This window comes from Argopecten irradians, chromosome 7 (genome assembly GCF_041381155.1).
Source record: "Argopecten irradians isolate NY chromosome 7, Ai_NY, whole genome shotgun sequence".
NCBI classification, from domain to species: domain Eukaryota; kingdom Metazoa; phylum Mollusca; class Bivalvia; order Pectinida; family Pectinidae; genus Argopecten; species Argopecten irradians.
In genome coordinates, this window is record NC_091140.1 from 16,464,026 (window position 1) to 16,480,535 (window position 16,510).

The 16,510-nt window shown below is 34.8% G+C and overlaps 1 protein-coding gene across 4 annotated transcripts in view; it reads right to left on the reverse strand.

Annotated features, from left to right (window-relative positions):
• Nucleotides 1-16,510, reverse strand: part of LOC138327690 (von Willebrand factor A domain-containing protein 3B-like) — a 52,590-nt gene that overhangs the window by 3,508 nt on the left and 32,572 nt on the right. For all 4 annotated transcript variants that reach the window (XM_069273999.1, XM_069273997.1, XM_069273998.1 and 1 more), the window contains 12 exons: nucleotides 8,956-9,127; nucleotides 7,639-7,763; nucleotides 6,966-7,112; nucleotides 5,956-6,053; nucleotides 5,061-5,129; nucleotides 4,125-4,764; nucleotides 3,826-3,927; nucleotides 3,484-3,541; nucleotides 2,938-3,048; nucleotides 2,583-2,704; nucleotides 1,076-1,334; nucleotides 424-658 (listed from right to left, as the gene is read on the reverse strand). In XM_069273999.1, coding sequence (XP_069130100.1) covers nucleotides 424-658; nucleotides 1,076-1,334; nucleotides 2,583-2,704; nucleotides 2,938-3,048; nucleotides 3,484-3,541; nucleotides 3,826-3,927; nucleotides 4,125-4,764; nucleotides 5,061-5,129; nucleotides 5,956-6,053; nucleotides 6,966-7,112; nucleotides 7,639-7,763; nucleotides 8,956-9,127 — 2,138 coding nt within the window. The remainder of the gene's footprint in view (nucleotides 1-423; nucleotides 659-1,075; nucleotides 1,335-2,582; nucleotides 2,705-2,937; nucleotides 3,049-3,483; nucleotides 3,542-3,825; nucleotides 3,928-4,124; nucleotides 4,765-5,060; nucleotides 5,130-5,955; nucleotides 6,054-6,965; nucleotides 7,113-7,638; nucleotides 7,764-8,955; nucleotides 9,128-16,510) is intronic.

Consider the following 16,510-nt stretch of genomic DNA (forward strand, 5'->3'; position numbering starts at 1 on the left):
TCGATAGTGTGTATAAGCTGTAACTACACGTACATATGGTTTTCAAGAGTTTTTGAATGTATTGTTTAATACACCAAGTATGCACAAACACATACACAGTGTTACCACCATTTTCTTTTCCCTGTTGTAAATCTAACTCTGGTAAAATATTGTCCCAATTATATTTCTTACTCCCATTTAATACAAGTTATTTTTGCTAGTTAAAAACTGGGGTTAAAGAAGGAAAAGGGAGATAATTAGAGGAAAAGAATATAATATTGAAAATGTATTCATATTATTAATAATGTGCCATGAAAAACATTAGGAATTAATTTTGAGGGCAAATAGTCATCAGTATTTCAAAAATAAAAAAGTATTCAATAATTTCACAAATGACAAAAATAAAATATGAACATAATAGAGTTGTCTCCCTCTTATACTCACATGACACCATTGCAGAATTTGATGTTGATTTTATTTCCCACAATGCCGGCGACCCAGCCAGGAAGATAAACATGTTGGTGTGTGTCAACCATTGCCAGAACATGGTCGCCAATCGCGAGGGGGTGGTGCTTGGTGAACGTGCCGAATATGTTAATTGATTTCTGACGGGAGAGTGATCCATCACACCATTCCAGCATGTACTCACGCCCGTTACCGACCCGCTCCTTCACTGAGGCTGTATAAGAGGAAAATAAATAGTGATTTGATACTAATGATAAATGGAGATAACTAAAATAAACATGACAGTGATCAATATTTCATGAATGCATATTCAACGAGGGTTAGCAATCATTTTGTAACAAAGGGGCATAACTCTGAAAAGGGGGGAGGGCAGGATGTGGTATAACAACAACAAAAAACATGTGTTTGTAATCTTTGTTCTTTGTGCCTTTGGCAAACAACAAAAATTACAAATTTTAACCACACAATTATTTGAAGGCTGCGACCCAGGAAACATTGTGTGTATGAAAATTTTATAAATTTTATTTCATAAAGTACATTTTTGTTGTATTTGGAAACTATTTAAGACTATTTAGGGAATACTGTTCCATTTGTGTTCAGTCAAAGTGATAGAAATATTTCTGGTGCTCACCAAATTGATATGTTCCATTCTCATCTTTGCGTCCCACCACCGCTTGACCAACCCATCTGGTCTCACATTCCACAATATAATTAACATCGTGTTCAAACTTTTCAGGGGTGAGCTTATAAATTTCTTCTCTTGGCAGAGTAGATTCGTCACCATCGTAAAATCGGACCTTCATATGAAGGTCTTGGTATACTTCGAGAACCATGCCAGGAGCGTAGCTGAAGTTGTAGTGAGGGTGGAGGGCTACCACTGCGTCCTTAGGCTGGAGGGAGAGAACAGACAGTGGTAAAAAGCATGGGATAAACTGTTTTACATTGTTAACGCTAATTAAACTGTTACATGCATGTACAAACATAAGATTTTCCATTTATATTCCACTTTTTACAGTTACTTTAAAAACAGTAAACACTTACAGTGAGCAACATAGTAGTTGGTGAAGATGTAATAGTTACCTAACAAGATTTTAGTTACCTGTGTGATCTTGCTGTTGCGTCGTAGTCGGTGATTATGTAATAGTTAACGAGATTTTAGTTACCTGTATGATCTGGTTTGCATCGTTGTAGTCAGTGATTATGTAATAGTTAACAAGATTTTAGTTACCTGTATGATCTGGTTGGCATCGTCGTAGTTGGTGATTATGTAATAGTTAACAAGATTTTAGTTACCTGTATGATCTGGTTTGCGTTGTCGTAGTCAGTGATTATGTAATAGTTAACGAGATTTTAGTAACCTGTATGATCTGGTTGGCGTCGTCGTAGTCTGTGATTATATAATGGTTAACAAGATTTTAGTTACCTGTATGATCTAGTTGGCGCCGTTGTAGTCGGTGATTATGTAATAGTTAACGAGATTTTAGTTACCTGTATGATCTGGTTGGAGTCATCGTAGTCAGTGATTATGTAATAGTTAACGAGATTTTAGTTACCTGTATGATCTGGTTGGCGTCGTCGTTGTTGGTGATTATGTAATAGTTAACAAGATTTTAGTTACCTGTATGATCTGGTTGGCATCGTCGTAGTTGGTGATTATGTAATAGTTAACAAGATTTTAGTTGCCTGTATGATCTGGTTTGCGTTGTCGTAGTCAGTGATTATGTAATAGTTAACGAGATTTTAGTAACCTGTATGATCTGGTTGGCGTCGTCGTAGTCTGTGATTATATAATGGTTAACAAGATTTTAGTTACCTGTATGATCTAGTTGGCGCCGTTGTAGTCGGTGATTATGTAATAGTTAACGAGATTTTAGTTACCTGTATGATCTGGTTGGAGTCATCGTAGTCAGTGATTATGTAATAGTTAACGATATTTTAGTTACCTGTATGATCTGGTTGGCGTCGTCGTTGTTGGTGATTATGTAATAGTTAACAAGATTTTAGTTACCTGTATGATCTGGTTGGCGTCGTCGTAGTCGGTGATTATATAATGGTTAACAAGATTTTAGTTACCTGTATGATCTAGTTGGCGTCGTCGTAGTCGGTGATTATGTAATAGTTAACGAGATTTTAGTTACCTGTATGATCTGGTTGGCGTCGTCGTAGTCGGTGATTATGTCTTCCCTCCATATTTTCTCACACATCCTCGTACTGTCCTCAATGATATAACTAAAGTCACCACAGTCTTGCTGCACAATACCTGTAACAATTTAATATCTTATGTTGGTAATATTTTCAAACAGATAGGTTGCAGTTGGTGGTGAGTCAAACATGTACGTATCAACTCGAAATAAAATCAGGAACATTTTTACAAAGTGAAAAAGTCAAAACTTTCCTTACCTTCAAGTTACTATATGGCAGAAATCTTGAGAATTTTTTATTCATTGCCTTAATGTAAATTAGCCTCAGTTCTCAATACAGTGTACAACCTACCTCTGAAATACCAGCCTTCATCTGACCACCGTGCTAGTACTTCCTCTCCCTCCCGTAGTACAGGCAGGGATTTCCTCAACTCCAGCAGGCCCGACTTTACTGTCATAGTACCTAAAATACAGGTGAGAGAAAGGCATGAAACAATCTAAAACGTGATGTACATTACATTACACTTGCAGCAGTAAAGTATAGGAAATAATAGCAAAGATATGCGTTTACTTTAATGTAGGCCAAATGTCAAAATTTAGGTAACATTGTCTATTTTTAATAACATATTGGGTCACCTGAATGTCAACTTGTGAAGAAGAGCCTTCCGAAAAAATAAAGCCATGATCAATTCAAGAGAAACATTATAATATCGGGTACGGTTAGGTTGAATGACAGTGTATGCTCATATTTTACCCTGCAGGTAAAATGTCTAAATGTAGGTCATTGCGACCTTGGGTGTTGGCACTGATACATTGTTTGTCTAAGAGGACCTAGCTGTTACCACGACAAATAAAGGGTTTATTATTTCACATAATTATATTCTTTGGTTAAATGTACCTGTGGACTTCTTCTCATCATCAGAACCAAATTCTCCACTTTTTTCTACTTCAACCACCTGCAGCAAAAATATGAATGTTTAACATTTCCATTATCAAAGGAACAAAAATTGTTTATCTTGGTAGTATTATGACATCAAAAATGGTTTTTATTCTAATTTACTGAACATGCTTTAATTCTCCCACAATAATTAATTTCACATCTTAATTTAGATAATATAGATTTAAACACCTGGCTTAAAGGTTGAAATAAAATAAGAACAATCCAAATTTTCTGGTAAAATTAATTGTGTTATACAAAGAAACTGAGGTTAGTTTCATATTTGTTTTTACAAAATTTTACCTGTGATTTTGTTGAATATGGGCCTTGTTGTATACCATTTTTCTTCTTCTTTTTCAACTTTTTCTTCAATTTCTTCAACATTTTAGACTGTTTTTGAAGTTCCTGAAAATACATGATTGTTTTAAATTTTAGAAATAACTTGCTAGATTATGCTCTATGTGACTAACATGGCACCAAACACACACAGAGAATGGAGGAAGGGTCCAGTCAGAATGATCTATACCATGCACAAATGTCATTTTAAATTGTCAGTTATTGTTGCACATCTAACTAATTAATCTTCACTACAATATGTTTACCTCTTGCTGATGTACATGTGCCTTCTGCTGGTCATGTAACTGTTTCTTCAGAGCCTTCAGTTTCTGGGTCTTTTTCCGCAGCCTCTCTTTGCTTGCCTTGCGGCGTAAATATTCTGGTGACCTTGATCTTGACCTCTGTGATCCTGATTGTTGTACAGAAGAATTTGAAGAGCTTGAACTTGAACTGGATCTTGATTTAGATCTTGACCTGGATCTTGATTTAGATCTTGAAATGGATCTTGATTTAGACCTCGATCTTGACCTTGATTTCGACCTTGATGTTGACCTTGATCTGGACCTAGATTTGGAGCTGGATCTTGATCTGTCCTTGCTGGGTGTAGGTGACCTTGACCTGTACTTTACAGGAGTGGTGGATCTCGATCTTGAAAGTGACCTTGCCCTTGAAAGGGAAGATGATGGAGACCTTGATCTTGACCTTGATGTTGCTTTTGGACTCAGAACGGGAGAGCTAGCTGTGGAGAACTGTGGGGTAATGATATCCTGTTTCGTCTGGTGACGATAACTATCTGGGGTTGGGTTATTTGGCCTCTCGGGAGCCAATAACTCTCGTTTTTCAGGAGTTGGTGATCTGCTTTTGGAGCTCGAGGGAGACTTCTTTCGGTTTTCTTTTCGTTTTGATCTGAAAAGATATTAAATGGTAAGTTAACTTCAAGCAGTTTATATATACAATCATGTACAATGTATACTATTCTAAAAACAAACAACTATGACTTTCGATAACTTTTCCATGTTACACTGTTGTATTGTTAGGATATTATGATATCTGGCCTGACACAATCTATGTTTTAAATCAAATTTTTGTTTTTTCCAGTCATTACTTAGAGCTGTTGAGTCCAGAGTCACTATAGTTCATGTGGCATAAATTACCTTTCAAAAACTGTAATCAAATTTCCTGAATTTGTCTAGTAGTTATACCTGTGTTGTTTCCGACTACTTCGGTCTTCTTTCTCTCGCCTTGGGGTGACATAAACTTTCTCTTCAATCCTGTAGTAAATAAAGTTACTGAGTTCATCAGATTATGTTTACATTATAAGTAAAACTTGGTGTAGATGCCTTTTATACAAAGATAAGAAAAAAAATCTTGCCGCTAAAAGCAGCATAGTCAGTTATTCTTGGCAGGTCAATAATTTCATATATTGGACTTGAATTTCTATTTATTTTTGCAATTTGACATTTAAAGATGTTGCACTGCTAACATGGCAAAACAATATTTATCATTTAGACAATAATTGATGTTTAATTGTGTATATATACATAAATGTAGTCTAATTAACACAACAATACATATAAATAATTTATTTTGCTTTTGTTGTCTGTGCTATAGGTACCTTATTCCATATTGAGCAAAGTGCCATAGATTTTTTTTCGGAATGCAATTAATTATTTCCAATACTTAGATCTGAAGTAAAATAAGGAGGTTAAACTTTCTGATGATGGCAATAATGTAAAATTGTTACTGAAGGAAAATACTAATTCAATTCCTTTTTTTGATAGATAAAGATTAACAGTGTAATAATTTTAAGAAAATATAATTTCCACAAAACTGTACTGGAAATTTCATATTACATTTCTATTTACCAGAATATGTGTATATTTTTCAGTAAAATGTGTTAAAACAAAATTTTAGGTGGTGATATGGCATCAATTGTATTGTTACCAATAAGAATAAGAATGGCTATCATATCAAAATTTAATAATTACTGCAAATCACCATTCGTTAAAACTTGAATTTCTTTGTTTAAAGTGCCAGAGTTGCAATTTGTGACTCACAAAATGAATTTATTAGAAAGTAACTAGTCATAAAGATTACCTATTGTGATCCTGCTTCTGAACTTCAGCGATGTACCGGATGGCAAACTCAAATCTTGACTTGCTGATCTTCATCAGGTGGTTCCTCAAAGTGGTTGCCTGGCAGACAGTTATAACATTATTTAAACACTTATCAAATTATCTCCCCTTTACATGAAACATTGGTTTCCTCACATTATTATTTCAAACCAAATCACAGTAGATTTAACCATAACACATTTTCTCACCTTCACATTTAAAGCTGGACAAGAAACATAGCTGTGTTGTCTTTCTGCTACATTGTGACTTGGTTTGAGAAATTTATAAATAAAATTGCAATCAACTAAATACATGCCATAAAATCTAAAGCAGATGTCAAACTTAACTTAACTTCTCCTCTTCTTAACTATGTTATCTCCCCTTTTCCTCCCCTTGTCAAATATGTTATCTCCACTTTTCAACTATGTTATCTCACCTTTACTGCTATTTCCCCTTTTTCAACTATATTATCTCCCTTGCCAACTATGTTATCTCCCCTTCCCAACTGTATTATCTCCCCTTGACAACTATGTTATCATCTCTTGACAGCTATGTGTATCTCCCCTTGTTTACTATGTTACTGTATATCCCCTTGCCAACTATGTTTATCTCCCCTTGTCCACTATTCTTATCTCCCCTCATCAGCTATTTGTATCTACTTTTGCCAACTTTGTTTTCTCATCCTGACAACAATGTTATCTCCCCTTGACAACTATGTAATCTCCCCTTGACAACTATATTATCTCCCCTTGACAACGATGTTATCTCCCCTTGTCACCTATATTATTTCCCCTTGACAACTATGTAATCCCCCCTTGACAACTATATTATCTCCCCTTGACAACAATACCCTTGACAACTATGTAATCTCCCCTTGACAACTATGTAATCTCTATTACCTCCCCTTGACAACAATGTTATCTCCCCTTGTCACCTATATTATCTCCCCTTGACACCTATATAATCTCCCCTTGACAGTTCCGAGGGTTGTACCTGTTGACCATTGTACATAAGGACGGTATAGAACTTGGCCTGGGCTTCTGTCCTGGCTGGAGGCACTTGTACGATACCAGGAACATAACACTCACTACCGGAGAGTGATGTGTCTAACAGGACTCGTACCAACACATAGTCACCTGCCTGTAATATGATAAATAATTCAAGTTAATTGTTTTTATAGAGATCAACTGAATTATATATTAATGTATGTGATCTTTTCCATTTTAATGAAATCCAATCACGAGCCAAGTCTGAGTAAGAATTAGAAAAGAATACCTAAGATTATCTATAATCAAATTTAGGTCTGGGTACTGCCCCAATACTTACCTTGAGAAAATAGGTCTAACTTTAGGTCTGGATTACCAACCCTAATACTAACCCTGAGAATAGGTCTAATTTTAGATCTGGATTACCAACCCTACTACTTACCCTTAGAATAGGTCTAATTTTAGATCTGGATTACTTACCCTGAGAATAGGTCTAATTTTAGATCTGGATTACCAACCCTACTACTTACCCTGAGAATAGGTCTAATTTTAGATCTGGATTACCAACCCTACTACTTACCCTGAGAATAGGTCTAATTTTAGATCTGGATTACCAACCCTACTACTTACCCTGAGAATAGGTCTAATTTTAGATCTGGATTACCAACCCTACTACTTACCCTGAGAATGGGTCTGGGAATAGCCCCACTACTAGCGATCACCATTCGTGTTGGGATCAGTTTTTGTTCCTTATCAGAGAATTCCACAAGGGCATGTCTGGCATCAGGGCACTTGATCACCACCCCTATTGTAAGAAAAAACAAATTAAAGTCAAAATTACAAAAAAATGTTCAAGCATAACAACAATGAACTCGGGCCCAACATGGCAAACTAATGTGTTCAGCTGACATTTTGGGTTTTTGTTTTTGATTCCATAATCAGCCAGGATTAATGAATCCTCAGTATTCCAGAGGTTAATATTACTGTCATTATATCCACATCTGAACTATGTCATAGTGAAACTGAAGACATTCAAGAGAGACAAAATCAATCAGAGGCTATAGGCTTGTACAGAGATTACCGAGGCTCTAGGGCTGTAGATTACAGAGAGCAACGCCTAACTTCAAAGTCACACATAAATTGTACCATTATACAATTCTTTCGATGTTTGTCAAATGGCTAAACTACCTGTTTCATTTGTTGTCGAACACAGAGCATTCAGTTTTGTTATGACATAATCAGTTGGATTACGACAGTGATAGTAACCCCTAAAATGTTGAGGATGGGGACATGGATGGTATGTCAGGTATTGAAGGAAGAGGGAGGCTGAAGGTCAGTCAGTACGAGGAAACTTAATTCTCAACTTGGGCTTCAAACTCGTAACCAACAGTTAGAGAGATATCGAGCAAATCTTCTAATAAGCAGTGTTCCTGTAAAGTTTCTATAGCACACCTGTATTTATAGCCCTAGAGACACAGCTGCTCAGATAGATCATCTGTAATTACCCGAGATAAGACATCGTCTTCATCTGTTGTTATTAATTATGTATGCCCATCGTTACAGCTGTAGACGGCAGGTAACATATTGATCGTAAGGATCAGAATATGAGGGAGGTGATACCATGAAGTACCTTGGAGCAGGATACATATACTGTACATGAATTAAACATTGCAGTTTTGTCTTGTTGTTTTTCCTTAAACCTTAAGTAGGATCTGACAGGGGATTTTGTTTGGTTTAATGTTTCATTTACAACCAATGTCATTTAAGGATGTGCCAGGTTTAGGTCATGGAGGAAAGCTGGAGTACCCAGAGAAAAACCACTGACCATAAAAACCACACGCCTGCTTTCAGTAACTGCCAACCACCCCACTTGGAAAGCCCGAAAAGGAGGGTTCGTGGTAACATGTTGGAATATCAACCACACATCAGCCACTGCGGCCTCCGAAATTGAAAAAAAAAATCTTTTTCATCTTAAAAATGGAATGGTGATTTCTTACCAGGATAGTAGTGGCCATCTATATCGTTTCGGGCGATAACATGATGTCCTTTGAGCGTGTCCAGCACCTTTTTCACAATTTGAGTGTTGAGGGTCTTAAGGGGCTTGTGACCGCCGTCCATCTTTCTATAGGGGCCGTTGTCTGTTCGGTTATGTATTACATCACCAAGACCCTGTAATAAAACAATTATCACAACATGCTGAATACTTATCTAAAAATCTGTATCTATGTGTGTACATGCTTAACATCCTATTAGAATGTACATGTACCAGATTTAGGAGGTGACATCCTGGATACTTCAGGGGTTACTATTACTGGACTATTTCATAGTAAAACTGAAGGCTGTTCAGGAGATAGAAAAAAAGGGGCAATTACAGCCAACAGAAACTTTCTTTGAAGCCATGAAACTAATCACAATGTACCTTTAATTCTTTTTATCTACATTAAAGGACCAAATAACTGTTCATACCTTGTTGCAGACAGAACCTTCAGTTTTGCTAAATGCTATATAACATAGTAAAGGGGTGAATATTATGACAATAAATACTATTATATATATCCTCTCTAATTAGCTAGTACAAAAGGATGTACATATATGGCACTTCCAACAAAGCAAAAATGTATAAATACATGCACATACTGCTACAAAATGAAAAATGTGTTTAAAATCCCCAGAAACTCATATATATCTACAATGTACTGCAGTAAAATTCATTGTAGATAAAAATGAGATTGATCACATTGACAAAAAAAATCATCATCCCATATCTACATGTATCTCTGGGGGTTGGGAGGAATTATAGACCCTTTCCCAGGGGTTCCTCTCCTTCCCCTAGGGTATATCCACTGTCCCTGGGTATATATACGTACTGTGTCGATGTCGCCCCTGTAGTACTTGGTTTTGATGACGTACCCCCGGGTGTCGGGGTATTTATCTACTCGCCATTTCACATTGATATCTGGATGTGTAGTGAGAGACATGGCTGTCACCAATGTTTATGTGTGTATGCTATCTGTAGTCAACACCTGCGAAACATCTGTACGTGGTCCGTATCCACCGAATTATACCACTCACAAAATATTGTATATTGTATCAAGGTTTGTTAAAGATCCATGTGAAATTTCATGTCCTCTTCAGAGAAGTTATGGATGGACATTAATAACACTATCAGTGTAATATATATGCCGTTACCTAACGTGAACTGACGAGACTTAAAAGCTTGTGTTTACTGCACGCTATCGATACTAATCACAAAATCATTCAAGCATATCAATACCGGTATCGGGAATGATAGGTAAAAAATGAAAACAAAAATACTTCAAAACAATTAAATTAATAAAAAATATATAATATTATATAACCAGTTCTGCCTGTTGAAAATTAAACAGACGCCATAGGTTTACCTTTTAAGAAATGTAAGCAAAATCGCGCACCTGTTACCAAGCAGGTGCGCGCGGTTTGATCACAAATTTCAATTCGTCCACACCGCAGGTAGCCACGTCCAGTTTGCGGTTACAGTGTTATTATCATGGCCACGCTTGTTTGGGTTTTGGGCAGTACAGTGTGAAAGCTCCGTCGAGATATGACTGGCTATACTTTATTTAAAACAAACGAGGCTTTTCCTGATCGATTACACTAACATTGGATGGACAACCTGACACTTCTATTTACCCGTCGCCATAACGACAACACCACATTTCGTACGAGTTACTTCCCCTTCTGCATTACGTTACTGCATGAACTGCCTAGGCCGTGTATGTACATAGATTAACACTAACATTTAGCGTGTTAGATTGTGCAGAGTACCATAGGTTCTTTTTTGTGATGTGATTGTCCATAAATCGAGTCTAAATTAAGCACGCGATTTTTTTTTATTCAAAGCGTTATTTGAACTACATGTAAAATTAATAATACATGCAGATGTTACGATATGTAGATTCTATCTTAATATTGTCGTTTTGACCGCAAACAGCAAATGAAAAAAAAAAATTAAAGAAAAAGAACATTCAAGACCTCCCCCCCCTCAAAAAAAAAAAATCACACACAGAAAACAAAAAATAACAGAAATGGTGATAAAATAAGCATCTAAGTGGAGTGTTTCTATATTGTTATATTGAATATCGCAGGTGAGACTTATGGATGACGTCGTATCATGACGGCGACTTCCACGCTCACATTTTTGGCGGGAAAATTGTGTCTCGAGTAAATCCGAGATAAAAGGTAAGCTATTTTTTTTCAAATCAAAAGTTACAAAAAAAGTGAAACATGTTCGTTGAAAATGTTTTTGCAGGTTTCGAATCATTCAAACTGTTGTCAATTAGAAGTTGTTTCAAGTTTCATAAGTCTGAGTTAGCAACTGACCCTTTTTTATGTAAAACGAACATGGTCTGGTATCCCTCTCCGACCCAAATAATGAAAATTAAATACAAAATTCTGAAACATTAGCTTAAAGGCCCAATATCCGCATCTTTCTTATTTTTTTCATGATTTAGCAGAATGTTGAAAAAAAAAATCCTGTTGTAAATCATGCAGAGAGAGGACTAAATCAAAGTCAAGATGAGCGATTATGATTCGGAATACTTTGATAAAAATCTTAAACATCGCTAGGTGGGTCCCACTTAGTCAAACAAGCCGAAGTTAGCCGACATTGTAACGTCGTTGCTGAGAACGTCATGTGACTACCGTTACTACGTAACGTCTGTCCGAACTCTTCCGAAAACGGGTCATGAACTTTCCGACTTCCGTTCGGTAATAATCGTAACTTCTATGGCGACCAGTTTAAAATGAAGGCATGTTTACATGTATCGACTTTCAGCAACTGCTGTACTAAAGTTATTAAAAAATCATTACAAATATTCTTTAATATATCTTAATTTCAACTACATCTACAAATACTAACAATATCGGAGTCGAATTTAACTTGAAATTTTGTTGATAGTTACGTATAGTGTACCGTAACATTAACATTGAAGACGCCTCCCTGTTCGTACGTTCCCTCATAGCGACAGATCATCCGAAATTTGTTTGTCTGATTATTTTAACGCTCTAATTAATAAGGACGGCCTCCCATGTATGCAGTGTGTAGCGTGTGTGAAGTGCGAGGTGCGTATTTTGGAAGACTACTGTATGCTCGTGTTGTGTCTTCTTGAACAGTGGAACTGTTGCCTTTTTATAGTGCTATATCACTGAAGCATGCCGCCGAAGACACCAAGCAACACACCCAACCCGGTCACATTATACTGACAACGAGCGAACCAGAAAGGCCATTGTCTCGCTAAGTTGACCCATATAATTCAAGATAATTCTGGTTTAAGTTTTGTTTGGATATATCAAAAAAGCTGTTTACCTGATATTAAGTATCTGAAGTCAACTATTACTCAGAAATTAAGGGATCAGTTCATCCAGTCGTGGTTCCAAGATATTGAAAACTCTTCGAGAGGTTCTTATTACTCTATATTTAAAAACCATTTTGGACTTGAAAATTATTTTATTAAACGAAAAAGACAGAAAACAATGTGCAAATTTAGAACATCAAATATTAAATTTCCGGTTAAAACCGGAAGATGGATAGGAGTTCAGCGTGACAATAGAATATGTCATTTATGCAATACCGGTATTGGTGAATAATGAATTACATTATTTGTTTTTATATTCAGATTATAATGTAAGTCAGCTACGTGTGGATTACATTCCTGCTTACTACACAAGACACCCTTATCACATCAAAAATATATGTATTTTCCTAATGTATTAATATAAATACATTGTGTATACAGATATGAATAAGTCAATTATTACTATACTAAATACATATATACATTATTATCTCCTATGTTACCAATTTTAAAGGCGAAACAATTTGTTATGACACGAACAATTTTGTTTGTAAACGTTTGAATCTTTATACAAATAATGCATTTAATTTTGCCTGTCATGCCTTAAAACTGAATTAGATATGTATGACCTCTTGTTATACACAATGTGTATCTGAGTGTAAAATTGAATTATATATGTATGACCTCTTGTTATACACAATGTGTATCTGAGTGTAAAATTGAATTATATATGTATGACCTCTTGTTATACACAATGTGTATCTGAGTGTAAAATTGAATTAGATATGTATGACCTCTTGTTATACACAATGTGTATCTGAGTGTAAAATTGAATTAGATATGTATGACCTCTTGTTATACACAATGTGTATCTGAGTGTAAAATTGAATTAGATATGTATGACCTCTTGTTATACACATGTGTATCTGAGTGTAAAATTGAATTATATATGTATGACCTCTTGTTATACACAATGTGTATCTGAGTGTAAAATTGAATTAGATATGTATGACCTCTTGTTATACACAATGTGTATCTGAGTGTAAAATTGAATTATATATGTATGACCTCTTGTTATACACAATGTGTATCTGAGTGTAAAATTGAATTATATATGTATGACCTCTTGTTATACACAATGTGTATCTGAGTGTAAAATTGAATTAGATATGTATGACCTCTTGTTATACACAATGTGTATCTGAGTGTAAAACTGAATTATATATGTATGACCTCTTGTTATACACAATGTGTATCTGAGTGTAAAACTGAATTATATATGTATGACCTCTTGTTATACACAATGTGTATCTGAGTGTAAAATTGAATTAGATATGTATGACCTCTTGTTATACACAATGTGTATCTGAGTGTAAAATTGAATTATATATGTATGACCTCTTGTTATACACAATGTGTATCTGAGTGTAAAATTGAATTAGATATGTATGACCTCTTGTTATACACAATGTGTATCTGAGTGTAAAATTGAATTATATATGTATGACCTCTTGTTATACACAATGTGTATCTGAGTGTAAAATTGAATTAGATATGTATGACCTCTTGTTATACACAATGTGTATCTGAGTGTAAAACTGAATTATATATGTATGACCTCTTGTTATACACAATGTGTATCTGAGTGTAAAATTGAATTATATATGTATGACCTCTTGTTATACACAATGTGTATCTGAGTGTAAAATTGAATTAGATATGTATGACCTCTTGTTATACACAATGTGTATCTGAGTGTAAAATTGAATTATATATGTATGACCTCTTGTTATACACAATGTGTATCTGAGTGTAAAATTGAATTAGATATGTATGACCTCTTGTTATACACAATGTGTATCTGAGTGTAAAATTGAATTATATATGTATGACCTCTTGTTATACACAATGTGTATCTGAGTGTAAAATTGAATTAGATATGTATGACCTCTTGTTATACACAATGTGTATCTGAGTGTAAAATTGAATTATATATGTATGACCTCTTGTTATACACAATGTGTATCTGAGTGTAAAATTGAATTATATATGTATGACCTCTTGTTATACACAATGTGTATCTGAGTGTAAAATTGAATTAGATATGTATGACCTCTTGTTATACACAATGTGTATCTGAGTGTAAAATTGAATTATATATGTATGACCTCTTGTTATACACAATGTGTATCTGAGTGTAAAATTGAATTAGATATGTATGACCTCTTGTTATACACAATGTGTATCTGAGTGTAATAAAATAATTTAATTGATAATGATTAGCTACCGATGACGATTTTTGAGTTTTTATCCATCTAACGGTCACATCTGCCATCTTTGATTCCCAGGTCTTCAAAATTATGACACTGTGTCCCAGGCACGGTCTAATGGGCCGGAATCGCTCACCTGGTAATCACCTAGTGACCATAATATAATAGGCTCAAGATAGCATTTGAAATTTTTTCACGCTGTACACAGGTTAAATAATTTGAACAAACTTGAAATAAGCCCTTCATTTATGTCTCATGCCCAATATTGGATCGGTTTCTATACCTCATTGTAATTGTTCAAAAGTCGTCGCGGATGTCATTTAAATTCATTTTAATAAACTCTGAAGCTCTTCATTTCAAAATTTTACATGTGAAATAATATGTTTCTGGACTTTCAGGGAATAAGCCCTTTAAATGAAAAAAGTTGACGTCTGGACGACGGACGCTGCACCAAGCCATACGCTACGTATACCCTTAATCTTCGAAAAGGTGAGCTAAAACTGTTAACACTTTATACTAACTTTCATTGAAATCGGACAATTTTTAAATATTGCTTAATATGAACTCATGTAGTAACAAATTCAAATCCTGCTGCACACTGCTATTATCATCATGCAATTTAACAACAATAGGCCTATTGAATCGGCTTTAAGGATTACTGGTTATTCTATGGGAGATGCGGGCCCCAAATCCAAAACAAATGTCATTACCCATTTCAATCTACTTTATTCAAGAAAAAGCCTTAGCTCCGTAACAACAGAACATCTAATATCCGGATTACAAATTCTAAAGCAAGCTTCACAAAATCTAACGCATCAAAAACATTACTGATAACAACATGATATATACAACAATTGTCTCACATATAGCATATTCCAACAGGCTGGGCACAGGTGGAAAGTATACATGTATCTAGTTTAGAAACGTTTAAATTTTTTCTGATTATGTTCCAACATAAATTATATACTAGTAATACCCTCAGGGCCATAAAATTGGTTTTAATATAAGTGTGAAAATATAACATCACAGTTAGTTTAATGCTTTAGAATTGTGAAAATTGACTTAAAAAATAAATTAAAAAGTAACGACCGGCCCTGGGATAGCAAGCACCTCTCTTAAAGATGCTCCATCGCCGACAGAGCATAAATGATATTCATCATTTGAACAATAATTGGTGTTTAATCGTGTATATATATGCCTTTGGTGCATGCGCAATCAGTACTTCATTCCATATAGGATATAGTGACACGGAATTTTTTCAGGATGCAATTAATTATTTTTCATTTTTTTAACTTGAAGTAAAATTAGAAGCTCAAACTTTCCAATGGTGGTAATGGTGTAAAGTAAGTAACTTTTGTAACTGAAGTAAAATACTAAATCGCCTGCTCCTGTTTTTGATAGTGAAAAAATACCATTTGTCAGAGGTGGGGCATCTTTAACTCATTTCTAAAATGAACTTTGAGTCCATACACTCTTTTAACACGTTCACACAATTAACATTAAACCATTCCACAATTAAGAAATAGAAATATTCATATATTTATCTCTAAACAATCTACAGAAATATCACAGCCAAATACAAGTCGATTATACACGACTGAGCCAAACCATTGGATAAGTCGAATATTTTGCCTGGGCCAAGCAGCACCATAAAACGTTCTCTGATAGATTTTTTACTCAAGTCTATGTTAAATCATATACTTGAGATTTTTTTGTCTGTGGAATAGCTTTATGGTGCCGGGCCTCATCTACTTCGCTTTATTGTACATGTAGCTATATTTTATTCTAAATGTTTCTTACAAAGAATCCATTGTTTATATTTGCATATATTCTTCATAAAAGAATACACAAAATGAAATTATCAATATTTCAATAATTAATTAATTAATTTCTAAATTTTGATAAAAAATGAAAGTAATAAAAGTATAATCGAATTTAAAAAAATGAAT